Source organism: Peromyscus maniculatus, chromosome 4 (assembly GCF_049852395.1).
Source record: "Peromyscus maniculatus bairdii isolate BWxNUB_F1_BW_parent chromosome 4, HU_Pman_BW_mat_3.1, whole genome shotgun sequence".
Taxonomy (NCBI): Eukaryota; Metazoa; Chordata; class Mammalia; order Rodentia; family Cricetidae; genus Peromyscus; species Peromyscus maniculatus.
The window spans coordinates 7,637,639-7,665,246 of record NC_134855.1 but is presented as its reverse complement, the minus strand read 5'-3'; the positions used below and the strand labels follow the sequence as shown (position 1 = coordinate 7,665,246).

The 27,608-nt window shown below is 52.9% G+C and overlaps 1 protein-coding gene across 2 annotated transcripts in view; it reads left to right on the top strand.

Annotated features, from left to right (window-relative positions):
* Positions 1-5,059: 5,059 nt before the first annotated feature.
* Eeig1 (estrogen-induced osteoclastogenesis regulator 1) overlaps positions 5,060-27,608 on the top strand; it is a 38,877-nt gene continuing 16,328 nt past the window's right edge. Inside the window, exon 1 of one of the 2 annotated variants that reach the window (XM_076568892.1) lies at positions 5,060-5,081. In XM_076568892.1, the coding sequence (XP_076425007.1) occupies positions 5,068-5,081 (14 nt within the window). In that variant the 5' untranslated portion in view covers positions 5,060-5,067. Of the gene's footprint in view, positions 5,082-13,348; positions 13,634-27,608 lie in introns of those variants that run through there. The other variant, XM_006983481.4, reaches the window with a different exon arrangement.

Sequence of the window (27,608 nt, the reverse complement as noted above, 5' to 3'; positions counted from 1 at the left end):
GAGCAGGGGAAGAGAAGGGGGCCTGCCCATCACAAACTGGGTGTTTCTGCCTAGTCCGCTGCAGCAGCCACAGACTATTTTAACGTGGAAGCTTACTCTTGCCCTCTCGGGGCTGTGGGGCTCCTGACTCTCGGCTTAACAATTACCGTTAATGTCCCAGGCTCAGTTGCCCACTTCCTCATCTATCCAATGGTCACTTTCTGGCCCCTGCTCTACAGGCCCTAGGCTGGCAGCAGGTAAAGCCTCACTGGGCCTTTATTCCTCCTGTGAAATGGGGAAGATGAGGGTAGCTTTGGAAGGATGTAGCTGGCATTACAGCAGATCTTAATTATTCCAGGACACAGTGCTCTCAGGCTGAGGCCAAAACACAGAAGTTATTGCCACTGTTTCCAACAAATGCAGTGGGGAATATCAAGACCCTTAAATTAAAGCAGGTGCCCAACACCATGCCGCCTTAGGACTGTATCACTAAGGTAGTCTCTCTTTGGGTCTCTCTTGCCATGACAAACCTTAGGGCCTGTGGTTCACCTTTCTCTCCCAGTGCCTACAGCAGCACCTAGCACACACAGTGAGGACTCCATTTTTTACATTTTAATTTATTTCTTATTATGTATACGGGCATTTTGCCTGCAGGTATATCTGTGCACCATGTGTATGCTGTGTCTGTGGAAGCCTGAAGAGGGTGTTTGATTCTCCTGGAACTGGAGTTGCAGCCAGCTGTGATCTCCCATGTGGGTGCTGGGAATTAAACCTGGTTCCCACTGGAAGAATACTCAGTGTTCCCAACCGCTGAGATGTCTCTCTAACGCTTTAATTCACTTCTCAGAAACACCTTCAAAACAAACACTAGGATGATTCATATTTTAGAGCTCCAAAATGGAAGCATAGAGAGGTTAAGCAACTTGCCCAAGCTTACTCAGTGGCAGACTCAGAGTCTGAAGCTGAGGTGACCTTTGCTAGCTGAATGAATGAGAGGACAAGGCTGGGCACAGAGTTTGGGGTCTCTGGGTCTGAGGGGTAGAATCAGAGCACAAGCCAACCCTGTCCAGCTGTCCACGGTTCCCCAAGTGGGGGCTGAAGTGTGGGAGGTAGCAGGACCCTAAGGTTAAGCAGAATATTAAAATCTAGGGTACCCAGATCCTAGGCTGTCGGGAAGCTGGGATTGATGGAAACCCCGACAGTGTAAGTTCCCTGCTGTCCCTGGGGAGGGCCAGAGGACTAGAGAGCACATTCTAAAGCACGGAGGGCGGGCTGCCTGAGCTCAGTTGGTAGAGGGCTTGCCTAGCGTGCCAAGCCTGGGGCTGCATCCTCAGCACCCTGTCAACCAGGTGCAGTGGCACACATCTGGAACAGGAGAGGGGTTGTCCGCTCAAGGTCATCTTTGGTTGTATATCAAGTTTCAGGCCAGCCTGGCATTTATAAACCCCTGTCTCAAATAACACAACACCAGTATTAGGCTGTTAGTAGCCAACATCTGAAGAGTGCTTCCTATTGCCAGGTAATTCACAAAGTCCTTTATATGTATTATAGAATGCCGAGGGTATATTCTACATTATAGACTGTGTAAGTACTTTGTCAGATCCACAAGGCTAGTAGGACCATAAAGTCAAAAACTGAAGCTCAGGAATACCACACCTGGCTCTAGGTTCCAGAGCTGAAAGGCACAGAGGTTGCCAGTACGATCCTGATTCATGCCTGGGGCTCCCCTGTCCCATCCATCTCCTGCTGTTCCCATCTTCCCAGTGTTTCAGTGCTACATGCCACCACAAAGCTGCCAACATTTAAAAACAGTTGTAGTTTGAGGACTGTGACTAAGATTTAGCAAATATGCAGAGCTCAGCGAAGGTTGACGGGCCCTGGGTGTGCAAGACTCTAAGGACAGGGCAGTGACCCTGGAGTGCTTCTCCATGGTAAGCACAGCCCTGACCACTGGGTGAAAGGTCCTGTCAGGTTATGTAAGCTCCACGCCTGCAGCCTGCATCTGGCCAGTGGGTGGGAGTTTAGAAAGATCCAGAAGACCCAGTCCAAGACGAGCAGGTGTCTTTGGCGAGGCCTAGCACTTGGCTAGACTGACCAAGAGAGACCTCAGCCAGCCTATCCCCCGCCACCCCACCTCCACTTCCTTGGCTTCTCAGTGTAGTGTTCTTCCCCTGATGCCTTATGTAACCGTGCAAAGAAGGTATCCTTATCTCCCTTCACAGGTGAGGACACTGAAGGAGAAACAGGTTAATGATTTCCCTGAGCCGTAGGACCAAGGAGTGGCAGGGCTGGTTTCTGAACCCAGGTCACACCTTGGTCAGAAAGGAGGCAGGTCCAGGAAATTGTGTACTTGTGCAGTGGTTTGAGACCCAGCAGCAGACAGAGAAAGGTGAAGGGGATAAACTTCTGAGTCCTATGGGAAGGCAAAGGCCACACGGATCCGGTGTGTGGGATCCGGTGTGTAGGCTTACCATCCTCTGCCTGATACCTTCCATGGTTCCCCATCACATAGATAAAAATGTAGCGTTGTTAATGTGGTCTTGTGGGATTGGGCCTGAATTCCTTGCTAGCTTGGCCCATCCCTCTGGAAGATTCTGTGCTCTTATACTTTTTTCCCTCCTAGTGTGGGCAGTTTCTCCTCTCCACCATGCTGCCTCCCCTGCCTGCCTTCTATCGCTTCCTCAGAGAAGCCTGCCTTGACTATCCACACTCCCCCAAGCCTCTCTGGTTCCCATGCTCTTGGCCCTGCTGCCCCACCAGTCACCAGACACACAATCATCCACCACGTGAGCCACGTCTGCCTGTATTTCTTTGCAGCCTAGCCCCAAAGCACGCGGTGAAGTACACTGGGGATGGATGGTGTGAGGGAACCAAAGGCTCGGCTGACCTCGGGAGGTGGGAAGGGAGTAAGGACTGAGACTGCTGGGCAGATCTGTAGGCTGTACAAAGAATGGCATCCCAGGAGAGGGGCCGGCCTGCCCTGGCCAGGAACATGGGCGAGCAGGGTCACTGCCCTGTGGTTGTTTGTAGCTGTAAGGGATGGCCTTCCAGAGCTGAAGCCCGGGTGTGGAAGGTGAAGCAGGCCCTGCCGCTGAAGGGAGAGATGAAACTGAAAACCTAGTTCCCCTTGGGAGGTAGAAGCAGGAGGATTGAGAGCTGGAGGTCAATCTGGGCTACATAAGTGAGTTCTGGGTCAGCCTGGGCTATGCAGTGAAACTGTCCCAAAACACACAGAGAAAACTCAGTTCCTCAGCTTTGCGAGCTCCACGTCAAGTGCTCATAACCACAGGTGTCTCACGGTTGCCACACCTGACAGCACAGACAGGGAGCCTTCCTGGCACCTCACAGAGTTCTGTGGAAGCAGACAGGCCTCAAAACCCCCTGAATTTCAATAATTAACAGGTGCAGCCCCGAGGATGAGGCCAGTCGGTAGAGTGCTTGCCTGTCATACATGAAGCCCTGGGTTTCATCCACAGCACCATGTAAAACTGGGCTTGGTGGCATATACCTGTAATTCCAGTGTCCACATGGATGTTAGACCTGGGTATGGCAACATATGTCTACAATTTCCAGCACTCAGGAAATGGACGCAGAAAGATCAGGAGTTCAAGGTTAGCCTCCTCCATGTAGAAAGTTTGGGGCCAGCTTGACCTATGGGTGAGACATTGTTTAAAAAAAATTAAGCAAACAAACAAAAAATTTAAAAAAAGAGAACAGGAGTAAGGCATGGTGGTGCACACCTTTAATCCCAGCACTGGGGAGGCAGAGCCAGGTGGATCTCTGTGAGTTTGAAACCAGCATGGTCTACATAATAAGTTCTAGACCAGTCAGGAACAAACAATGAGACACTACTATGAACAAAAACCAGGGGCCAGAGAGATGGCTCAATAATAGTTAAGAGCATTGGCTGTTCTTCCAGAGGACCTGGGTTCAATTCCCAGCACCTACATGGCATTTCATACCTGTTTGTAACTCCAGTCCCAGGGGATCCGACATCCTCACACAGGCATACATGTAGGCAAAACACCCATGTACATAAAATACAAATAAATAAATTATTTAAAAAACAACAAACAACAACAACAAAACCAGGACCGGAGAGCTGGCTCAGCAGGGAAAGGCACTTGCTGACAACCTGAGTTCAGTCCCTCACCCACATGACGGAAGGAGAACCGACTCCTGAAAGTTATCCTCTGACCTCACATGCGCGCTGTGGTGTGCTCCCACTCAGACAAATACACACACAAGTAAACAAATGCAACTAACAAGGTGGAAGTGAAGACCGAGGCTCCTTGGCTGGGTGTGGTGGTGCACGCCTTTGATCCCAGTATTTATAGGCAAAGGCAGGTGGATCTTTGAATTCAAGGCCAGCCTGGTCTAGTTGCAGGATAGGCAGGGCTACATAGTAAGACCTTGTCTAAAAAAAAAAAAAAACAAAAAAAAACAAAAAACCGAGCAAAAAACCCCTAGTCTCTTACTCTCAATCCAGTATACTCTCTGTTGAAGTCAAGGAACTCCTGTGTATTAGCTCAGGCTTGGTCAGAGGTCCCTGAGAACAAACAAAACTAAACCAAATCTATCAATGAAAGCAACACTTTAGTACATATATAACAGCAGCTGGTATTCATATTATATAATAAACCACTACAAATACATAAGAAACTATTACCTCTGTTTAGAAATAGACACCTCATAGAAGAAATACAAATAGCTTAAAAAATAGGAAAATATGCAGAATAAAGATAGGCAAGCAGAATAATACAGCTTTTCTTGCTTGTTTATTCCAACAGATTGAAAAAGATGGAAGAGATGTGGGATGTGCATGGTCTTGTACATTGGTGGGACATGTCAACAGCATTGTGTTCAGCCTTTTTTAGGAGGCAGCTTGGGGGCATCACAAACAAATGTGCACATCTGCAAACATCCTTTGACTCAGTAAGCCTTGGGCCTGACGCAGGACGGCTGACTCCAGTCTCGTGCTCTGAACCATGACTCCCCTGTGAGTGATGGTCAGGCCGGGGTTGGAAAGGGCAGAGTTGGCAGATTATCCCGAGAACTGTGGACTTGGCCGTGGGAGGCTTAAGCAGGATGGATTGCCGTGGGTGAGTTCTTTGGAGTCTTTATCTTCTTGTGTGGCTGGCTCAGATGGCAGCAAGGAGCCCAGGACAAATCAATATGTCCTTGGTCAGCTGCTTTGGTGGCTCTGTTGCCATTCCGGTTCTGCAAATAATCGGAGCCAGTCACCGGTGAATCAGCACTGCCTGCCCTTGGCACGCTGGGCCCGGAAGGCTGCTGTGTGAAGACGGACGTCTCTGTGCTGGGGGTCAAGTGACAGAGAGCCTGGGCCAGCTGGGTAGCTGCCCTCCAGGGTATTTGGACAAGTGACGTTTATATGCCTACCTTAGTTCCTTCTGGGTCTGGTTCTCTTTTGATCTTCTCACCCTCCGTTTCTTTCTTCCAGTTAATATGGCCAGGTGTTGTTCTAAGCCCCGGGCAGGGGAGAGTAAACGGGACCCTAGGCTCTCATTTTCAGTGCACGTGGGTGTTTGGTACCCGGAGGACACAGAGTCAGGGGCAGGCATTGTACCAGAAAGGGAAGGATGATGTGATGTGTGGATGCATGAGCTAGTGCTGGACACTGAGTGATGTTATCAGATGGGCAGTAAGGGAGGCAGGCAGAGGGTTGGAGCATTGCTTATAAAACACTCTAAACACCAGGCTAAGAACTTGGCTTTTTATCCAGAAACAGACAAAAATGTGAAGGACTTTTGTTTATAGTCTTTTTTGTTTGTTTGTTTGTTTGTTTGTTTTTTTTTTTTTTTTTTTGAGACAGGATTTCTCTGCAGCTTTGGAGCCTGTCCTGGAACTTGATCTGTAGACCAGGCTGGCCTCAAACTCACAGAGACCCATCTGTCTCTGCCTCCTGAGTGCTGGGGTTAAAGGCGTGCGCCACCACCGCCTGGCATATTCTTATAATTATATATTGTTAAATGGCAAAAGCTAATTCAGGTCTGGGGATGTAGCTCAGTGGCAGAGTGCTGGCTTAGCATATGGAGCCGGGGTTCCGTCCCCAGCACTGAATAAACTGCACATGGTGGGACATGCCTGGGAGGTAGGCAGGAAGCTCAGAAGTTCAAGGTCATCTTTGGCTACATAGCAAGTTTGAGGGCCGCTGACTCCGTACTGGATCAGGTCTCAAACAATAACAAATCTACCTCATTCTATTATGAAAATCAACAAGGGCCAGGAGTATTTTCTTTTAATGAACTCGCGTGTACGCGTGCATACATGCGCGCGCGCGTGTGTGCGCTCGTGTGTGTGTGTGTGTGTGTGTGTGTGTGTGTGTGTGTGTGTGTGGTGCTGGCGCTCAATCTCCCTGTGCAAATGCTAGGTAAGTGCTTTCCCACTGAGCCACACCCCCACCCAGAAGAGCCAGGAAGAGTGAGTCAAGCAAGCCTGTCTTTCCAAAGCTTCTCCTCAGATGGAAGCTTCTGGTGACAACCCTTGTGGGTGTATCCCTCCAAGATCCTTTTCTATGCTCACATAAACAGCTCTCATTTTTCTTCACAAAAACAAACTTATCCTTTACACATTGTTCTGTCAGAAATGTGGCCACCTTCCGCCTCAGCACACACCCGTCTCTCAGGAGCCCACTGATGTCGCCTGCCTTCACAGGACACTTCTTGAACTGAGTGCTGAGGATGGAGGCAGGGACCAAACCCAGTCCTGTCCTGGAGGTCTCTGCCTTCCTCCCAGCGTGTCCCTCTAGCACACAGCATGCAGGGCGGGCTTGTCTGTAGACAGAGCCTCACTATGGAGTGCTGGCAGGCCTGCGACCCATTATGTAACCAGGCTGCTTTGTGTACGTGCCTTCCTTCCCATGCACTGCGAGTATTATAGTCGGGCCATTTGTGAAAAGGAGTTTTGAGAGCTGGGTGTAGTGATACATGCTTGTAACCCCAGCACTTTGGATGCTGAGGCAGAAGGATTGCTATGAGTTTGAGGACACTGGGCTACATTGTAAGTACAAGGCCAGCCAGGGCTGCAGAGCGAGACCCCGTCTCAAACAAAAGGAATTCTGCACAAACATTTTTTTGATGTAGCGGTCCTGTTTGTTAGCTAGGCTGGCCTGGAACTCTTAGCTGGAGCATTTTCCCGCTTCAACCTCCACAATGACTAGAAGTATACACGTTAAATTGTGAAATTAAAAAAAATTATTACGTGTGTGTGTGTGTGTGTGTGTGTGTGTGTGTGTGTGTGTGTGGTGTCAGAGCACGCATACCATGGCGTGCTCTTGGAGGTCAGAGGACAGCTTTCAGGAGTTCGTCTCTTCTTCCACCATGGGCTCTGGGAACCAAACTCAGGTCATCAGTCTCCCACAGCAAGACCTTCTACCCACTGAACAGCCTCTCTAGCCCAGCGAGTCTTATCATTCTGTATGGTTGTGGTATAGTCACTCACCCAACCACCCACGCACCTGTCCACCCGTCCACCCACCCATCCATGTATGCACCCACTCCTGGATCTGTCCACTCTGTACCCATCCATCTGTATCTCCACATCCGCATCCATCTGGTCACAGTTTAGGGACTTGCCTCATGCAGCAGGCTTTGAACGGGGTAAGAGGACCCTGTGGGTGAAGTGTTGGACTGTGCAGTCCCTGCTATAATGAGACAGAGTTGGCAATAGCAACAGGAGGCTGCTGTGTGCTGGGGTGGGAGGTGGCCACACAGTAGATCCATGGCCGGAGGCAGTGTCCTAGTTAGCTTTCTATTGCTGTGATAAAGACCAAAAAATTGGGGGATGAAGGGGTTTATCTGGCTTATACTTCACCACTGAGGCAAGCCATGGCAAGAACTTGAGCAGAATGGGAATCTGGGGCAGAGACCATGGAGGAACACGGCTTACTGGCTTGCTTCCCATGGCTTCCTCAACCTGCTTCCTTCTGCAACCCAGGACCACCTGCCCAGGGGAGGCACCACCCACCTCAGTCATTCATCAAGAAACTGCCCTACAGACTTGTCCTCCCGCCAGACTGATGGAGGCATTTTCTCAATGGAGAAACTTGACACAGATGACTCTCGCCTGTGTCAAGTTAACCGAAAACTCACCAGACAGAAGGTGAAGATTCTCTAGGGTGCCCCTGCTTCCTCCGGTTACCCTTCTGTTCTGATAGCTGTGGTCACACTAAATTTCTTCATTCTTATCTACTCTTTCCCCATGCCTGACCCTTGCTGACCTTCACTTAATCTAATCAAGAACCTTGCAGGACTGGGCGGTGGTGACACACGCCTTTAATCCCAGCACTCGGGAGGCAGAGGCAGGCGGATCTCTGTGAGTTCGAGGCCAGCCTGGGCTACCAAGTGAGTTCCAGCAAAGACGCAAAGCTACACAGAGAAACCCTGTCTCGGGGAAAAAAAAAAAAAAAAAAAAAAAAAAAGAACCTTGCAGAAGGCATTCAATCCAATTAAAAACACTGAGGATATTCAATGGGTGGGATGTCCTTCCTGGACTCTCTAGTTTTGACCAGGAATTTGAGTAACTTAAAGAAAATTATCAGGGGGCTGGAGAGATGGCTCAGTGGTTATGAGCACTGGCTGCTCTTCCAGAGGACCCAGGTTCAATTCTTAGCACCCACATGGCAGCTCACAACCACCTGTAGTTCCCATTTCAGGAGATTTGACATGCTCCTCTAGCCTCCTCAGGAACCAGCACGAATGTGGTGCACAGAAGCAGGTAAAATATATATACACATAAAAAAATAAAGACAAATGTAAAAATTGTATTTGGTAGTCACTTACAGAGGCACAACCATGCCCAACTGGCCCTTTTCTTCATATTATTTGTTCTCTAAGCATGCTTTTCCTAACACTTGGGGTTCACTGCTTGTCTAAAGTTCCCCGTTTCCGCCCTGAGGCGGGTAGGCCCTGTGGCTGACCTCCATGTCAGCCTAACTCAAGGCATGGCTTTCTCTCTCTCTCTCTGTCTTCCTCTTCCAGGCAGTTCTGAAGAGCTGTGTTTTGCCACTCCCAGTTTTCCTTTGAAAGTGTAATAGGACACCTTCCTGGAGTCAGTCTTGTTTCTCCAGGATAGGTTCTGGGACGCATCAAACTCAGGTCGTCAGGCTACGTGCAGCAAGGTCTCTACTGCTAAGCCGCCTCTCCAGCCCTTGCCGCCTCTCCAGCCCTTGCCGGGTGGTCGGCTGGCCGCACAACTGTCAGTGCTTCCTGTGAAGTAGGTCTGTCCCCTTTCTCGTCCCATCACTCTGTCTCTACCCACAGGACTGGCTCCAGCCTCCTGCCTCTGTCCCTGTGTCTTGCTCCATGGCCCTGGCCAGCCTGGGGGACTTGCTGTAGACCAGGATGGCCTCCAGTTTGCAGCAGTGCTCTGGCCTGGGTGCTGGGATGACAAAAGTGTGTCACTCTGTCAGGGTCCCCCTGCATCTACAGCAAAATTTAAACTTTAAGCCCTCAAGGGCCTTTGTAATTAGTGCCCCTCCTACTTCAGCCTTTCTTGGCGTCTTCTCATTCCATTCCAGTCACACAGAGTCCCCTAAATATGCAAATGTATGCCTCTGCCCCCAGTGCCTCATGTGCCTGCCTGGGTTCCCCGGATTTCTGAAGGCTTAGCTGAGATACCCCTCTAAGAGGCATGCTTTGGCCACTGCATCTGAGTCAGACCATGCGCTCAGACAATCTCCCTACATCTTTCCCCCGAGACTGCTTGTCTGAAATGGTACTTATTCATCTGGTCAAGGCGTTGGAGGAATGTGAACTGCTGCCAGGAGACTCCCATAGACCACTTGCTCAGATCCCTCATCCCTCTAGTCCTTCCTGGGTCTTTCATGGCACATTCTAGAAAAGTTGCAAGGAAAGAAACGCCAGCTTATAGGTAGAAAAGTTAAGGTATCTCCTTTGAGGTCCCTTCCCCCACCCCTTCTTTCTTTTGAAGATAGGACTGGCCTTGCTGGGATCCTCTAGGTCAGTCTCCCGAGTCCTGGGATTACAGGCGTGTATCACCACACGTGGAGCGCAGCCATCCTGGCAGGAGTGAGCTCTCCATCACCTACACTGCTTGCTCGTTATTTCACCCCAGCCTCATGTCAGTAGCCTAGTGACTTGGGAGGTCGCTGGATTTACTCATTCCTTTCCCCAACGGAACCACATTGAACAAACCTACTTTCCACTCTTGTCTTCGTTACCGGAGTACTGAGGACTGGCAGCCAAGCCTCTCTTGGAAGAAGCTCTTTAGCATTCTCTTCTGCGTATGCAAGTCTTCACCCAAGCTTGTGGACTACAAACTGCCAGCTTGAAGCCCCATCTCTAGCCACACAGCCAGTTTGAAGCCAACCTGGGCTAAAAACATAAAGATACCATGTCAAATTGTTGGCTTCAAAGCACACTGTCCTCACTATAAGGCATACCCCGCTGACATCGGCAGATCCTAAGCCTCAGTGTCACAAACTAAGCCCCATGCCAATGTACCAGCAGAGCCAGGATTGTTTGTTTTTTTACACAGGGTTTCTCTGTGTAGCCCTGGCTGTCTTGGAACTCCTCTGTAGACCAGGCTGGCCTCGAACTCATACAGATCCACCTGCCTCTGCCGCCTCACAAGTGCTAGGAGTAAAGGCCTGCACCACCACGCCCAGCCCAGAATTCTAACTAGGCTTGTCTCACATCAACTCTTGCACCCTGTCCTTGCACCACACTTTTTTCACCATCTGGGAAGTGAGGAGGGACACTTCCTGGGTCCTAGCCTTTAGACTGCACAGAGCTAAATGGAGCCACGTCTGGTAGCAAAGCTGACTGTTTCCTGTTGGAGTGGCCCAAGGCTACACACAGTTGAAACTGAGGCGACAGTTAGGCCTCCAGACATCCTTGGCTGATCTGGAAATCCCATTAGGGGCTCAGGCAGCCACAGGCTCTTCCCTTACGGAGCAGGCCTGGGGAGAATGGTTAAGAGTCCAGCCAAAGAATTTAAACCCTCTAGGCCAAGTCTGGTGTGGAAGTGCAAGCCTGTAATCCTAGGGCTTAATCGATGAAGGCAGGAGTATCATCTCTAGCCACACAGCCAGTTTGAAGCTAACCTGGGCTAAAAACATAAAGATACCATGTCAAAACCAAACCAAACCAAAAAGCCAAAGCCAGAGCTGGCAGGAGCTCCGCAGCTTGCTGCCAGGCCCGATGACCTAAGTTCCCTCTGATCTCTGGGACCCCACGGTAGGAGAGAAGCTAAGCTGTTCTCTGACCATCATAGGCACTGTGACACAGGTGCCCGTTCACAGAAATAAATGTAACTTACTTGGGCTCTATTTCCCCATCTGTAAAAAGAGACGCCCAGCTACATCAGGAGGACTGGATTGGTTCATTTTAGTCCAATCTGACTGGGTTTTCTACTTTATAGGACAATTAAGAGAGGCAAGACTGCCACCCATGCTACTGAAATGCAAGCTCAGAAATGGGGGTCTTCTTTTACATGTCCAAACATAGCAAGTCCAGCCGAGCATCTGCATCTTGAATGCCAATCAGCCCCACTCTTTTTAATCCTCCACAGTGAGGTCCTGCATGCCTTAGCTCCTGCCAGAATCAAAAATGGCCTCACTCACCCGTTCCCCATCACCTGAGGCCAGAACAAGGAAGTCACCACTATCTAGCTCAAAAGACCAGGTGGTGGCTCCCTCTTTACTCTGGTCTACAAGACTGTGCCAGATTCTACCCTGATCTTCCTTTCTCTCAAATTAGAATGCGTCCGGGGGTGCTCAAAACTTTCTGAGTACCACGCTGCTTGGCCAGCAGGCCTCTGGTGGCTGCCACTGTCCGTACCCTGACGTTGGGACTGCTTTGTGTCAGACTCTTCTTTGAGTTTTCTTCTCAATTCAAAAGCCAGATGCCTCCTCCGACCTCCCCACGTCTACCTGAGCTCTTCAGTTGACTGTAGCCCCCGGTCTGCTTGGAGGGGTAGAAGAGAAGCCCACCAGACTTCCCACTGGGCGCCTGCCTGAATCAGGGCAGAGCCCCTACACACTGGCGGACTGGATGAAAAGAAAACGCCGATAGCTTGGAGAGCACGAGGCTCCCCAAAGTGTCCTCTGCTTCCAGGGCAGTCAATCTAGCCCTAACTATCCTAGAAACCGAAGAACAAAAGCCTTAGATAACAGCTTGGAACGAGGCAAGCTGGGTCACAAGGCTGCAGGGCTCCACGGGATCTTCACACACGCCAGGGCAAACGGGAGTCACGTCCAGAGCGAGAACGACCCGCTCGGGTGTCAGGCCACCTCTCAGGGGGTCGTTTTCCTGAGGAATGGGGGGGCTCACTTCCTCCTCAGCCTGCTGCATTGCGGGACCCGCTCAGGTCTTGGCGGGACCCGGGCAGGCCGTTCCAGCCTTGGTTTCCAGATGGTTTCTCCTAGCCATTGTTTCTCCTTTCCTTGGGCTCGCGCGCGCTCTCCTCCCGTCCCTGCTTGCGCCGGCCCCCCACCCCGCGACCTCCCACCCCTCTCGGCCCGCTTCACCCCCACCCCCGCTCTTCCCAGGGAGGCGTGTCCAGCCCCGCTAGTGCACCAATCCGAGCGCCCCGAGCCGGCTCTGCCTCCGCGAGCCCTGCCCCACGCCACCGCCAGCCAATAGAAATTGGCGTCTGTACAGTCGGCCCGTCCAATCACAGATGGGCCGTGAGCCTCGAGCGCCCCGCCCCTGCCGCGCTTGGCCGCTGCTCCTCGGGCGGCCGCGCCGGGGCTTCGGCATTCTTCGAGCGGCGCCGAAGTGCGTCGGGCTCCGCCGGCTGCGTCCGGAGGTGCGGGCGCCGGCGCCGCTGTGTTCCTGGGGAACTGGACGAGGCAGAAGCTACCTGGCTGGATCGGAAGGCGCCTCGGGCCGGGCAGGGCAGGCGTGGCGCGGGTGCCAGGACTGAGCCGGAGGCCGACCGGCACACGTTCCCCGTCCGGCAGCACCTCCTGGAGAGGTCCCTGCGGAGCCGGGGCGGTCGCTGAGGTGGCTTCGGCTTCCCGGAGCCTCACCTGCGCAGGCCGCGGGGCGCCAGGTGCGGAGGCGTGTGCGCCGCCTGGGCGCCTCCCCCGGCCGCCAGCGGGGCGGAGGCGGGGCCGCAGCCCGGGCCTCCCGCGGCTCGCCCGGGCGTCTCAGTCTCACCGGTCCGCCGGGCCCCGCGGTTCGGGATGCTGCTGCCTGCTCGCGAGCCGCCTGCCACGCTTGCCCCCGCCGCCGGGGCCGCGCCTCGCTGTTTACATGCCGGTGGAGCCCGGGCCCCCCGAAGGTGAAAGTAGCCGGCTCACAGGACTGATTCCTCCGATCCCGGGCTCCGGACTCAGATCCTCTGCTGCCCCGCAGCCTCCGCCGCCATCTGGACAGGATCCGGCTCTGGTGTTTTTGAGGAGGGGGGTGTGGTGTCGGGAAAGGAATCCCGAGGATTTCTGGGATCCCCTTCCTTTTTTTTTTTTTTCTCTTTTTCTTTTTCTTTTTGCCCTGCGGGCTTAAGACTCAGGGAACTCGCTCATGGCTTTTTTGATGAAGAAGAAGAAATTTAAATTCCAAACCACCTTCACCCTGGAGGAGCTCACTGCGGTCCCCTTCGTGAACGGGGTCCTCTTTTGCAAAGTCCGGCTGCTGGATGGCGGGGATTTTGTCAGTTTGTCGTCTAGGTAGGCATTGAGGCTTTCGTGTTTGCAGGGGAAGGTGTGTGTGTGTGTGTGTGTGTGTGTGTGTGTGTGTCTGTCGGGGGTGCTGGTGAGTGAGATCTTGGCAAGTGTGGAAGCCTCAGGTGGCGGCGGACAAGGGGCTTCCGGGCGTTATACGTGTCTGGGGGAAGATTTGCTCTAGGCAGTTACTTGGGTCCTAGTGAGCTGGCAGTGTGCCAGGCACTTGTCTGCAGGTTACCAGCCAGAAACCTGTTAGGGCCCTGCATACATTCTCCAGGTCACCGTTTTGCAAACTTGCATGGAGAGAGCTGAATGAAATTTGCACCTTGAGGGAGTAAGTAGGGGTGTCCCAGGCCATCTTGCCACCAAGCTGGCCCCTGTGGTTGTCATATGATTGGGAGCCTGGGCCAGCCACAGGTCTTCTGGCACTCTCCGTTCCCAGTCACTCCCTGGATCTGACTGAAGATGGTGGCTGGATTTTGGGTTGCCCAGCCCCCTCTGTGTGACTGCCCTCCTCTGGCTGAAGCTGGGCTGCTTTGCATTGCAAATGTCCTTGCCAGGAGACTGCCTTCCTCTGTGAAAGAAGCCCTCCAGTTGGGTTTTGTGTCTCTGGCCGTCCTGGCAGGTCCAGCTTCCCAGCTTATGCTGAGTGAGATCAGAGTTCTCAGCCTACCCTTTGCAGATAGAGCTCACTGGGGCCACACAGTTCTGGCCTGCCTGCCGAGGTCCTTGGAGTCCAGCTGATGGGGAAGGGGAGTCAAGTTCTGGCTCTTTCTGGGTTCCTGCTCCTCTTCTGCACAGTGGACCACACAGGTTTCCCCATCAGAGTCACGGAGAAAAGTTGCAGTAGATAGGCCCACAACACAGCGCATGGCCCTGGGTCTGGGATACTCTACTCCTCACCTAGTCTGGCCTTTGCTCCTTAGGTCTTGTGGGCCTCGTTAGTTAGCTGGAGATGCCTCACTGTTCGGAGATCTCGGAGGTGTGTTTTACTGATTGGGATAATGAGCCTCAGAAAGAGGAAGTAAGTGGTTGCCAGGGACCTTGCCTGAGTCAGTTGTCAACCAAACTTGGCCTCTTCGGAGACCTGTTGGGTGAATCTGCTGGGAGCAGAGAAGCTGTGTGGCCCGGTTCTGATTTTGGAATCTGTGTGCATAGAGTGAGGTGCCTGTTCTATGCACTGGGCCTCCTGTTCTGCTAGGAGCTGCTTATCTGAGGAATTTGGACAAGGGGTGCCCTTTGTGGTGGGGGTGGCTGCAGTCTGCTGCCTGTGGAGCCTGTAGAGAGCTACCCCGCCCGCTAGGCACAGTGTCAGAGGGTCGTGAGTGCTCAGAGAAGGTCCCGGACTCAGCCCCTTTAGGCTTTGGGTGAATTACCCAGTCCCCCTGATTCTCTGATCTCAAGAGCTAGCGATTGTTGGTGCTCTGCTTGCCATTTGACTGGGGCCTCTTAACCCCTGGACTGTGCCATGGGGCAGGAGTCGAGGTGGGGGTCTGGGGAGCATTTTCACAGATGTGAAAATAGAGGCTCAGAGAGAGTGGCTTTATGCTACCTTGTGCCTCAGAGCCTCAGTTTCCTCTTTTGTAAAATGGGGAAGTAATACCCACCTTTTGGTGGGAGGGGGGTGGAGAGTGTACCATGTCTGGGTGTAGCTTCACCTGTCTGCCTAGACCCTTAGCCAGCCACTGTGACCTACCTGTGAGCTTTTCCTTTGCCCCAACTTGCCCCTACATCCTGGAAAGTCTGGAAAGTTCCGGGACTTAGCACACATGCTCTGGATTTCACCTCTGTTTCCCCTTCTTCCTCCTGGCAAAAGGCCACAGATTCTCTGAGCCCCACTGAACCTAGGCAGCCTTTCCTGGTACCCATTCTGGATAAAGCCTGCGGGATGGGGTGTGGGGGGGATTGCTAAAGAGGAAGAGCTGGCATTGAGGCCCAAAGCCGAGCACTTAGATGCTGGGCTCCAGGGTACTGCAGCTGTGGTTGCAGAGAGCAGTGATTTTGGAACTTGAGTCACTTTGAAGTGGCTTTGGCTTCTGTGAGCTTTTACCCAGGCAGTGGGGGCTCCTAGGTTGCTATTCCCTCTGCCCACATCCCTTCCACATTGATCCTGCAGCCTGGGCCACCCCTCCACTACTATGACCCTATTGTTTATAAGTTGGGGTAGGGACTGAGGTGGTGGGACCCGCTTAGACCCTGGGCCTGGATGTGGCAGCACATCTTCCCAACCCCAGGGACCTCTGAATTGCTTGATGTGCTGTTGGCAGCATGGGTGGTGTCAGATTGACAGCAGCCCGGGCCCCACCCCTGCAACACCCGCCTCCCTAGCTGGTGTTTTCCAGTGTGTTGAATGCCATGGCAACAACCGGTACTCAGCTCTGTCTGACCCAGGTGGAACAGGTGGAACAGGTGACTGCTGAGGTTGTTCCTTAGCCTCATCTTCCAACACTGCCTTAGGAGCAGCAGTTCACACAGCAGCCAGGCTGTTAGTACCCAGGCTGCCAGGCATAGTGCTGAGTGTTTTGCACAGGGTATCCCCATTAATCCTCCAAGCCATCTGGAGAGACACTGAGGCCAGAGAGATAGAATCATGTGCTGGGAGGTTACCAGATTATAAATGGCAGTTGGGGAAACAATTCTTTTCCCATCGTGGCTTTCTTCAGTTGTGGACTTGCTGATGCCGGGGACTTGCTGAGCTACTCAAGTACCTGACCGTATGCCCTACTTGTAGGTGAGGACACTGAGGTCAGGAGAGATGAAGTGACTGGATCTCTGGAGTAGAGACAGAGCTTGATCGCAGCAGTTCCAATTCAGAGCCTTGCCTTGCCTTGGTGGCATGAGTGAGAAGCAACTGGAGACCCATGTGACATTTCAGACCCTACAAAGGCTTCTTTCAGTGGGTCGGGTGGTACGGCAGAATCTGGAGCTGCATAGTTTAGAGGCACTGACTGGGTTTTGTGAAACTCAAGGCAAATACAGAGCCCCCAAGACTATAAGGTGAGGAGGGGACTAAAATAATCACTGTATTTGTGGTCAGGCTTAGGCCGTCACTGGGGCACAGTGGGCATTTGCCATGTGTCCTTGCCTGGGGCCAAGTGTACCTGGGAGGGCTTTTGGGTTTGGAGGGTATCCAGGAGCATACAGAGGTCCCATCCAAGTGTGGTGAGTCTGGCAGACGCTAATGTGTCCAAGTGGCCTTCAGGTCAGAAGGATCCCAAACCTCCCAGGGGCCCTGCCCCTTGATAACATTGGTCCTGTGGCTTGCCACATGCGTGTGGTGGCTGTGTCGGGGGGAGGAGTACAAGGGAACATTGACTACCTCACAGGATGGAGAAGAGAGGAGAGAAAGACACTGTCCTCTTAGCCAATGGATGGGGAAACCACACTCGGGGCAGAAGAGTGACTTGCCAGGGCTGCTTCATAGGGGGAACAGTTGACCCAGTTGGACAGACTCTGGTAGTCTAGCTCTTACCTCTGTCCCTTGCGCTTCAGCCCATTAAGAAAGTGGGCTGGCCAGGAGGAGAAGAAAGGTCCCTTGCAAGGCTACCTCCTGCTCTGTGCTTGAGTGCCAGGCGGTCTGAGAAGCCGGCTGTGACTTGAAGAGTCCCCACCCCCCACCCCATCCTTGTCCTTTCTTCTTGGCCAGCTCTGAGTCCTCAGTGGGCCTTCAGTGGAGTTTGATTTTTGTAAATAGAGCCTGGCTGCTTACCACACAGGCACTGCCTGCCTTCTCTGGGCACAGCCGTGTGCCCACCATGTAGGAGTACTCAAAGGAGCCTTTGGGACTCCTTGAGCATGAAGGAAGTCCTTGGAAGAGTTAGCTCCGTGTCCAGAGGCCTTGTGCCCAGGCCCAGACCTTGATCAGGCTTGATCATTCCTTACCCAGGCCACACATTTGGCCAGGGTTCCATCTCTGTCTCTCCCCCTTCCTCATTGACAAAAGCTGTAGAATGCCACTGGGTTCGCAGCCATGCAAGGCATGTTCTGGGATAGCTTGGTATTGGGGTCTGAGAAAGCATAGTGGAGATAGATACCCACACTGAAGGTTCCCTAGCAGTCTGAAGATATAGGAGAACCCCTAAATTGGGTAAGGTATTTATTGTCCTGCTTAGAATAGGGACGCTGTGGGCGGAACAGATCGGAAAGGTAGCCATGGGTCTCTCTCTCCTCCCTGACTGAGACTGACTCCCTTTGGACTGGCTTCCGGAGGTGAGCAGGTCTAGGCAGTCCTGTTGCTCGCAGCTCCTCCCAAATAGATGGTGGCAGCATGCCAGTAGGCCAGGCTAATCTGGGGCGGGTCCTCGTGGATCCCAGGGACCCTGGCAGACCACCTGGGGAATGTTTTTGTTCAGACTCTGTCCATCTTTGTTGTCTCTCAGGTCTTCTCATCCCTCCCCTAGTTCACTGTCTCCTGGTAAGCCGCCATCTCCATAGGGAGGGAGTCTTAGAAGCTGAGAGGGCTCGAGCTGAAGCCGGGGAAGACCTGTGCAGGAGCCCCTGGCTGGAAGGCATGTCTGGGCGAGGTGGGGTTGGGGTGTTGGAAGAGTTGAGGGGCTGGAGAAAACAGAGGTGGCAGGTGGCTTGACTGGAACTGTTTCTAGTCTTGGGAGTCCTACAGGGAGCAGGGGAGCAGTGTGACATCATTTACCATAAGATGATGGCTCTGGGTGCTGGTAAGAGACTACAGGCAGTGCTGACTTAGCCTGGCAGAGTGGTGAGGGTTGCAGGCAAAATGGGCAGGGAGGTTCCCTGTCCTAAAGGCATGGCACCATACTTGGAAGGCGCATGGTGCTCACAGGTGCCCTGGAACTAGTGCTCAGGTGAAAGTCAAGACTGACAGTTTCCTTTACATGGAAACCCTGACAGCAGTGCTGTGAGGTAGCAGTCGACACAGGGCCTTGTAACCGCCTCCTCACCTGGGTTCCGGGGGCTCTGCTTCCCCCACAGCATGATCTTAGATCCTTGACATGCTCTGAGTGTCTCTTCTTGTCCGTTTGGCTCCTGAGGCCCTGTGGATGGTCTTTCCTGTGCAAGCATGAGGTGGGGTTGGTGGGAGGAGCGGACCTATGCTAAGAAACCCCTCTGGCAGAGAAAAGGGAAGGAGCGGCCCTTAGAGGCTGGCTGGGCAGCAGGGCCCAGGTCACCCAGCTCTCTCGGAAGTCAGATCATACTGCAAGTAGCCTTGGTAAGAAGCTTCCCAGTCTGTTTCAAGCCTTAGTAGCTGCTTCTTGGACCTGGCCTTTGCTGCCAACTGGCTACACTGTTGGCATGTGCCACCTTGGCAGTGCCTTAGCCTGCTTGGCAGCTTGGTAGTAGCCCTGACCCGAGGAGATCTGGCTCTTTGGAGCAAGCGCTGCTCCCCGAGGCCTGCTCTTTGCTTGGAGCTCCTGCTTGGCTGAGGCTTCTTGGCAGCAATAACACTGCCTGCCTGCAGGCCCTGCTTACCTGGGAGTGGCTAGGAGGCCCTGAGTGACTTTGAGCTCTGCTTTGTCAGAACCTGGAAACCCTGACTTGCTTTCAAGGGCCCTGCCTGTGCATCCAGGTGCCAGCTAGTAAGTCTGCCTCCAGGTCTGAGGAATTTAGGGATTTGGTGTGTGGAGTAAGGGAGCCAAGGATGAGTGTGAGAGAGGGACAGACCTGGAGCTGAGGTGGGTGGGAGGGTACATACATAGCTCCTCCTTATCTACTTCTCCTGGCGAGTGCATTGGATAATGGGCGCATTAGACTTGTTCCCGGGTCCTAGAGGTGCCCTAGGGGGGCTGCTGGCTCCCTAAAGGTCAGACTACATTTTTGTAGGCTTGATGCTGCCCGATTTGTACCTAGCCTCAGTGTCATCAGAGGGTTGTAGTCGCAAACTTGTGGTCTTGCTTTGAGCCTCTTGGTACCCGTGGCTTAGAAGAGCTCTTGACTGTAGACCTGGAACTGCTTTTTACCCATTCTGCCTAGATGCTGACTTGCAGTCAGCAGCCCTCAGCTCTGTGGCCACCTCCTTTCAGGCTGTGTGGAAGGAGTACGCTGACAGGAACTGGCTCTCGACTGGTCAGGTCTCTCCTTTGCCTCCTCCACCTCCGGACCCCAGCCTGCTGCTGTTCACTGCCTATGGCTTCAGCCTGTGGCCTTAAAGCCCAGCCTCTTCCATGAGTATCCCTTGAAGCAGGGCTGCTGTGGCTGGAGAATGCAGTGATAGTGCTTGCTGGAACGCCAGCTTGGCTTCTGGTCCATAGTGGGAACACTGTGTTATGCTCTGTCCTGCTCCCTCTGGGCCAAGTGGTATGCATCTTGGTAGCTGGTACTCCCCGAGGGTCCGAACCCCTGTGGTGCTGCCAAGAGAGGATACTTGTTGCTCAGGCTTGCTCCTTGGTCTTCAGCACTGGTGAGAGCCAGTAGGGAATACCCTAGTGTCTGAGCTCAGGGCCCAGTGGGGTTTGCAGTGGGGTCCACATACTTTCTCTTCTCTTTGACTTAGCCCTGCTCTGCTGAAACACTGCTCAGGGACCCTTGCAGACAAGCAGACAGCCCCTCACAGAGGTGCAGGATACTGGCTGTAAACCTGGGAGGGTGGGACAGATGAGAGAACACAAGGCCTTTTCAGTGGCTGACATCCTGCCCCTTGTTTTTCTGGCTACTCTGCTCTTCCTCTACCCTCTTACCCTGTTTTTCCACATGAAACTACTGCTCAGCCCAATGGCCACTTCTGGAAGCTCTCCCCCTGGCCTGCTGGCCTTATTACCTGCTGTCATTTCAAGGTATTACAGTCCCTATTCATTGTGTCCAGCTCCTTCCCCAGACTATGACCCTTCAAGGCCAGAAAAGCCTCCATTGCGTCTTAGTCCTTGGGCCTCTTGCTGTGAGTTGGCAGTGTCCCAGGCTGGGACTTCTCTCTCCTGGCTCTGAACCAGTGTGGTTGTTGGTGTTGACTATGTGGTGGCTACTGCCAGCTGCTAAGCCCAAGCCTACCCCCCACCCGGTGCCCGAAGTATCAGTCTGTGCCAGGAGGAACCCTTACCCATATACTGGACAGCTGGCTTAAAGACTGCAGTTGAGATGCAGCCCAGGGCCCACTGGCTGAGTTGAGTGTACTGCTTGTAGAGGATATTGGTCGTGCAGGTTTGGGGGAAGAGAGTGGGCTCAGCACTGCCATTGGATCTCGCAGCTGCTGAATTGCTCTGTGACTATGGTCAAGGGCTTTATCTCTGCAGACTGTTTTCTCTTCTTGAGGGCAGGAGACTGCCCAAGATCAAGGATTACCTGATCAGCACATGACCCTGGCAGCTGCCACCAACTAAACCTGCCAAGAGAAGGTAGTGCACAACCTGCTATCAGGAGGACAGAGGCTGGGTCCCTGTTCACATTGAAGTACCCTCTTCACCCACCACTTCCTGTCTGCAGGGCTGGACTCTGCAGACATGTGCAGGCAGTGCCTGTGGCTTGTGCTTCACTGGGTTGTTCCATGACAGTTTCCTGGTCACCTTATGTGTCTGGGGCCATGGGAATCCCATGGGGGCCTGTGTAGGATCCCACCTGTGGTTCATGAATTCAGTCAGTGCTTCCTCAGCAGCCCTTGAGGAAATGATGTGGATTTGGGGCGGGTAGGATTAGAGGTTGGTTGTGGGAGAAGAGAAACTGAGCAAGAAAAAGCCAGTGGTGTGGAAGGGGATTGGAGAGGGGAGGCTCTTGGATGGACTTGACAGTGTGCTGAAGAAGCTGGGGTGGGTTTGACTCAATCAGACTTGCCTGGATTTGTTTGTTTGTTTGTTGTTTTTTTGAGTCAGAGTTTCTCCGTGTAGCAGCTCTGGCTGTCCTAGAACTGGCTTTGTAGACCAGGCTGGCCTCGAACTCACAGAGATCCACCTGCCTCTGCCTCTTGAGTGCTGGGATTAAAGGCGTGCGCCACCACACCTGGCTCAGGTGTATTTGATTTATTTCTTAGTTCATTACTGTTTTTATGTATATGGATGTTTTGCCTTCATGTAAGTCTGTACACCATGTGTGTGCAGTGCCCATGGAAGCCAAAAGAGGGTGTTAGATCCCCTGAAACTGTAGTTAACAGATTGTAGTCAGTCTCCATGTGGGTGCTGGGAATTGACCCCTGGTCCTCTGGTAAAACACCCAATGCTCTTAACTGCTGAGCCACCTCTCTAGCCCGTAGTCTTGCATGTTAGAACTACCAAAGGTATCAGTGGGACAGACAGCTTAGGGCTGCCAGTTGTGTTAAGCCAAGAAGGGTATCTTCCCAGCTATTGTCATGGACCAGTTCAAAGCTGGAGCCATCCTCTACAGCAGCCAAGGTGAAGAGACACAAGACACCACAGACAAAAGGCCCAAGACAAGGGTCCATGATGATAATTTACACAGGGTTCAAAAACGGTCTGGTTCAGAGAAGATGAGGTTGTGTTTGTTGGAGTTGGGGCCATATCTGGAAGGGGCTTTTAGGGCTGCAGAATTCTGCTTAGGGTTAATTACACAAGTATGTTCTCTCTGAAGACTTGTGAGCTGCACATCTCTGTTGCAGAAACAAGCCTTGAGATGCCCATACCTCTGGGCTCTAGGTGGGCACCAAAGCTTTCAAGACAAACACAAGGGTGCCTGGAAGTCTGAAGTTGATCTTTGGGATTTTTCCTGGGTCTTTCTGGCAAGCAAGTCTGGACCATTCCAACCCGATGAGCATTGCTCTTGTTTACAGGGCAGTGGTTCACTTTGGCAACTGCAGGCAGTCTTCTTGGGCTGGGGATTTTCCTTCTCCCACTTACAGCCCCAGCAGAGCAGGACTTCCAGGCTCTGGAGTTCAGCAGAAGGCTTGGTGGGCTCCTGAGGTTACCGCCAGACCACTGGGTATCTGGACTTTGCCTGTGATGGGTAAATGGACTCTTCGTGGTACCTGGATGCCATGGTGAACCTGTTACTACCCATCATAGCTTCTGGCTCAGGGCACCTGCTCAGTAAAGGCTGGCATGGCTAGTTTCAGTTCAGAGCAGTAGTTGGAGGGGACCTGGGGCTGGAAGCATGGAAGGAAAGGTTCATATTTCTTCCTTTCTCCCTCCATTTGTTGCTCTTCTCTCTTCTTGATGTTCACCTGTTGAGACAAGTGTGATTGGAGCTGGGCCACTGCCCTGGCCATGATACTTTTGCTCTCCACCTGAGGCCTCGAAGCAGGAAGAGACCATTCGACATGTCCATCTCAGAGAAATGCAGAGCATAGAGGGGATGGGGTTTTGCTACTAAAGCTTACATCAACCCCAAACCCTTACCTTTTGTTTTTGGCTTTGAGGCAAGGTCCCACTCTGTAGCCCTGGCTGGCCTAGAACTTACTATATAGACTAGCCTGGCTTGGATCTCACAGAGATGTGCCTGCCTCTGTTTCTCGAGTGCTGGGGTAAATGGTGTGCATCATCTTTGGGATGACCTTGACTCATGTGCCCTACTATGTCTCAAAAGACATACCCTGAGCTCAGCAGCTCTTATGGGGTTTGTGTTTGCCAAAAGGATAACAGGGAGCAATTGGACCTGGTTGGGAGGCTGGCCGTGCCCATTATGGGTATAGGCAAGACAGACTTTTTATCTGGGCAGCAGTCTGGTGGACTGCTTAGGGCTTTGGGTTATAGAAGGCATCCTCTGTAGCAGCCATTATCACAGACAAGGACCCATCACATTACACCGTTGAGCAAAAAGGCAAGATCCTCGATGGCGCTTGAGTAGAGTTCAAAGGCATTCTGGTTCAGGAAGGGTAAGGTCATCCTTGCCGTGTGAGGCCTGTGTCTAGATGGGGCCCATTCCTGACTCCTGGTAAGTGCTCAGTAAGAATGAGTGAAGTTAGTGTCGGTAGTAATGGTGGGCCTGGGATTGGTCTTTGAGTCTGCAGAGAGAGTCTCAGGTGTTCACTGAAGAGGTGGAACCCTGTGAGTCAGGGCCTCATGGTCCTGTCTGACCCTGAGCCCTCTGTCCTGTGGTTGGAATCTTGGGTAGCTGCTAAGGACAGCTGGAAAAACAGGTCTGAGTCAGTGGCAGGCTGTGAAGAAAGGTGAGTCTGCTAAATGACTCTTGATTATCTTGTCACCTGAGAAGTTCAGAGAGCCATGGGGATCCTTTGTGCAGCAGGAACACCTGAGTATCAGGTGCAGTACTGATGGTCCCTGACCCCACAGACTGGAGAACAAGGTGCAGTCACAACTGGGAAGCTCCTACCTAGAAGGAGAATGAGAAGACTCGGCTCTACGGAAATAGAGCACAAAGATCTCTTGTTCAGTTGTCATATCGTCAGCACCATCTCTGAGGACAGGAGACAACAGTGAGTGAGTGTACAGAGAGAGGCCTTGCCTCTGGGAGCTTGGCTGGGAGACGGAGGCCTTGCTTGATTCTGCTACATGGATAGACCCAGTCCTGTGTGCACAGGAGGTACCCTCAGGATGGGCCTGGGTGAAGGTGTCCCCATGACTGGTGTCCAGTCATTTCAGGAATCAGGCCTCAGGGACAGGAATCCCTCCTTCCTCTCACTCCTTCCTCTCCGGGTGAATCAAACACCACCCAGGCCTGAGTCAGCCAGGAACTGGTCACACATTCCTGGCCGCCTGCCATACCTCTGGACATCACAGCTGGGTTTCAGGCCTGGGGAAATGGCCAGGTCCAGGGTCCAGGGCAAGGAAGGAGGCTGGCAGTGGGTTTACATGCTTCCAGACCACCTGCCTCTGAGATCCTTCTCTGCAGGTGCTTTTCACGGGATAGGCCGTGTCCTCCAGTGAGCAGAGGTGCCGGCTGTGTTTAGGCCAGCCTGTAGCAACTCCATGAGAAAGGATGAGAGGGTGACTGAGACTCTAAAGGCTCTGGTGGTCATTGGGTGGCAGAGGCTTGCTTGGACCCATCTTTGCCTCCCCAAGCCTCTCAAGTGAGCCTGCTGGGAACAGGGAAGGACGCTCCGCAGCTCTGTGTGTGCTAATAGTATGGGTCTTAGGAGAGGAAGTTGATATCACATCCCAGTGTACCATCCACTGTGTCTTCCTGCTTTGAATTCCTAGGGCCTCTAGTTTATGGCCCTTACGTGAAAATGTAGTGTTGGGCGCCCAGAGTCAGACAGCCATAGGTTCAGATCTCAAAGCTCCAGTCAGTAGACACTGGGCAGGTGAGTTCTTGGGCCTTGGGGTCCTAGCCTGTGACATGGGGCTGATGGGCTGTGGATTCTGTGACCATCTCTCCCTTGGGATGAGCCCAGTTGCAATACCATCTCTTTCCTTCTGTATAACACTCATGGTAAAGGATGAGGCCACAGGGCCTCGGGCTCTGGCATGACAGATAGTCATATTGTCACTGAGACCCGAGAATAGTTCTCCTATGTTGGCAGATTTCCCAGGGATCCTGCAGGGTTGGGGCTTGGAGTATGGGTACCCCTCCATTCCTGTAAGACCTGCCTCAAGTTCCTGGGCTCCTGAGAATGAGCGTGCTGATCTGTGAAGTGGAAGTAGGGCGTCAGCATGTGAAAAGGGCTTGTACTTGGCCTACAAGAGGACATCCAGCAAACAGGAGCCAAGAGGGTACCTTTGCTTAGTGCATGGGGCTGGACCTGCATTTGGTTCAAAGCCAGCAGTTTACTGTGGATCCCTTCACTAGGGCTTGAGGGTGGAGCCCAGTGGTAGGGCTCTTGCCTAGCATGCACACAGCTCTGGGTTTCAACCCTTGCGCCAACAATAAAAAGAAAAAGGTAGTGACTACTGGCACCATTTCAGAGTCCGTTCACAGGCCTTTGCCTGGGTGGTCACATGAGCTGTCTCATACCCTGGCTGTGGAGCGGAGGGTAGAATGGGACAACTACATGCCCGTGTCTGTAAACAAAGGATGCCAACACCTACCTGTCTTGGGCTTTCTGTAGGTCAGTCCCCAGGTTACTTGGCTGAAGAATGGCAGATTCAAACCCAGGTGTGTCTATCCCTGACTGACGCTCCTAACCCAGCACGCACGTTGTTGAAACCTCACCCCTTCTCTGTTGTGCAGTTTCTAAGGCTGCAGTTTGCCCACATTGTGCTTGATGGGGTCCCTTGCCAGTGTCAGCCTGCACTCCCGGCCTTCTTGTCAACCCTGAACCGTTTTTTAGGGTCCTTGCCAGCAGGGGAGCAGAGGAGGCAGCGTGGGGCCCCGAGGGGGCTTCTCTAAGCTCTCCAGCACTGGGCACAAAGTGGCTTGGCTTCTAGGAACTTTCCCACAGGAGGAGAGACTGGCCTGCCGAACTGTAGGGAACTATTTCCCCTGCACGTGGCCCTGAACTCCTGGCAGGAGCCAGACCCTGTTGGGCTGCCACGTTGGCCCTGGACGGATGCCTTGGCTGGTCCCTGGGGTGGGCTCCTCCCCAGGCAGCTGTGCCGTTCTCTTCGGGAAAGCACTGGCAGATGTTGTCGATTAAAATGTTTCCTTATTAGACTCTCACTCAGGCTGGGGCTGCCTCTCATCAGGCCAGAACATCGATTGCATCACTAGGACCACTCATTCCTTGAGGAACCGTGCAAAGCCTGGGGGTTCAGGCTGTTGCTGGGCAAAGCCAGGGACGGGCAGGCTGGATAGCAGGAGACGGAACTTGCTCTGGTGCCTGTGGGCGGAATCAGAGGACTAAGTCTCCTAGGACCCAGGAGCACAGCTAGAGCTGGGAGGTCCCTGGGGTCCTATCAAGCGCCTACCTCCCTGATCAGAGTTACCTGGAAGTTGAATGAAGAGTGGTTTCCACGGCCCCTCGTGGTGTGTCTCAACTGGAGCTGATTTGGTCAAGTCTCAAGACAGCTTGTCACATCTGGAGTTGTTCAGCTCTAATTGGTAGGGTGCAGCTAAATGTGGCACAGTGCCCAGGACAGCTTCTCACAGAGAAAATACCTGCCTTGCACAGGCCGTGGTCCTACAGGCTGGAAGACACATCTGTGCTCACTTGTGTGTGGAAGTGCCTGTCTTGCTGGCCTTCACACTCGACTTTGCTCAGATTTGAGCACTTGACTCTCTGCCAGTGCAGTGCCCCAGACTGAGCATGCCAGTGGTGGTGAGTAAATGTACTGATGGGCATTTACATTTGTGTGTGTGTGTGTGTGTCCCTGAGTGTCCATGTGCACGCGTGCGTGCATCTTGTGTGTTGGGGGATAAACTCAGGCTGCTAGGAATGTGCACCAAGCACCTTTTCCTGGTGAGCCTTTTAGCTGGCCCCTGGGAAAGTGAAGTGTTGTAGGTGGCCCAAGGGTCACCCTGGAGCCCTGTCATGGGGACTAAGCTGCCATGGTATTCCCTGGGGTTCCCTTTTCCTTGTTCTTTGCTCCTATGGCAACTGCCAGTCCTGCTTGCACTGTAGCTCCAGCTGTGGGAGAGTCCCTGCGCCCATGAGTTCCTAGCAGCCTGGGCCTAGGAGGGAGCTCCCGTGGCAGTCGATCTCTTGTCACCTGTGTGTGGAGACCCAGGGCCACCAAAGCTCTGGGACGCTGTTGCACCTTGTAAGTAAGCAGTGATGCTGCTAGGTACAGTATTTGTTGCAGTGAGCTCATTCCTAGGAACTATGAAGCCAGACTCCTAATGGGGACATTGCATTTCTGTTAGAGAAATTCGTGGAAGTGGCTTACTTCGGTCTGACTTGCTACCCCCCCCCCCCTTTAATAAATAGTCTTGGTGGTTGTGAGCCAGAGAGGCAGTAGAGTGGCCTTTCCTCCATGGTGTCTGCTTAAACCTTCCTCCTCTGGGGACGGGAGGGGGGACCAAAATGGCATAGTGAATTGGGGAGCCTCATGGCAGGCTTCTGCAGGGAGACCTGGTGTTCTGTGACTGTGTTCCACCTTCCTGGACCTGAGTTTTTTCACCTGTAGAACAGGGATGGTATTTCAACAGGCCTCAGGATTATGGGAGAGTTCTTTCAGTCCTGTACTTGACCCATTAATCCCACAGAATAAACTCAAGGCATGGGGGGTGTTTTTTATTGAAGTAGAGGGGCCAAGGAGCACATGATAGAGATCCCACTCTGCCAGCTCTG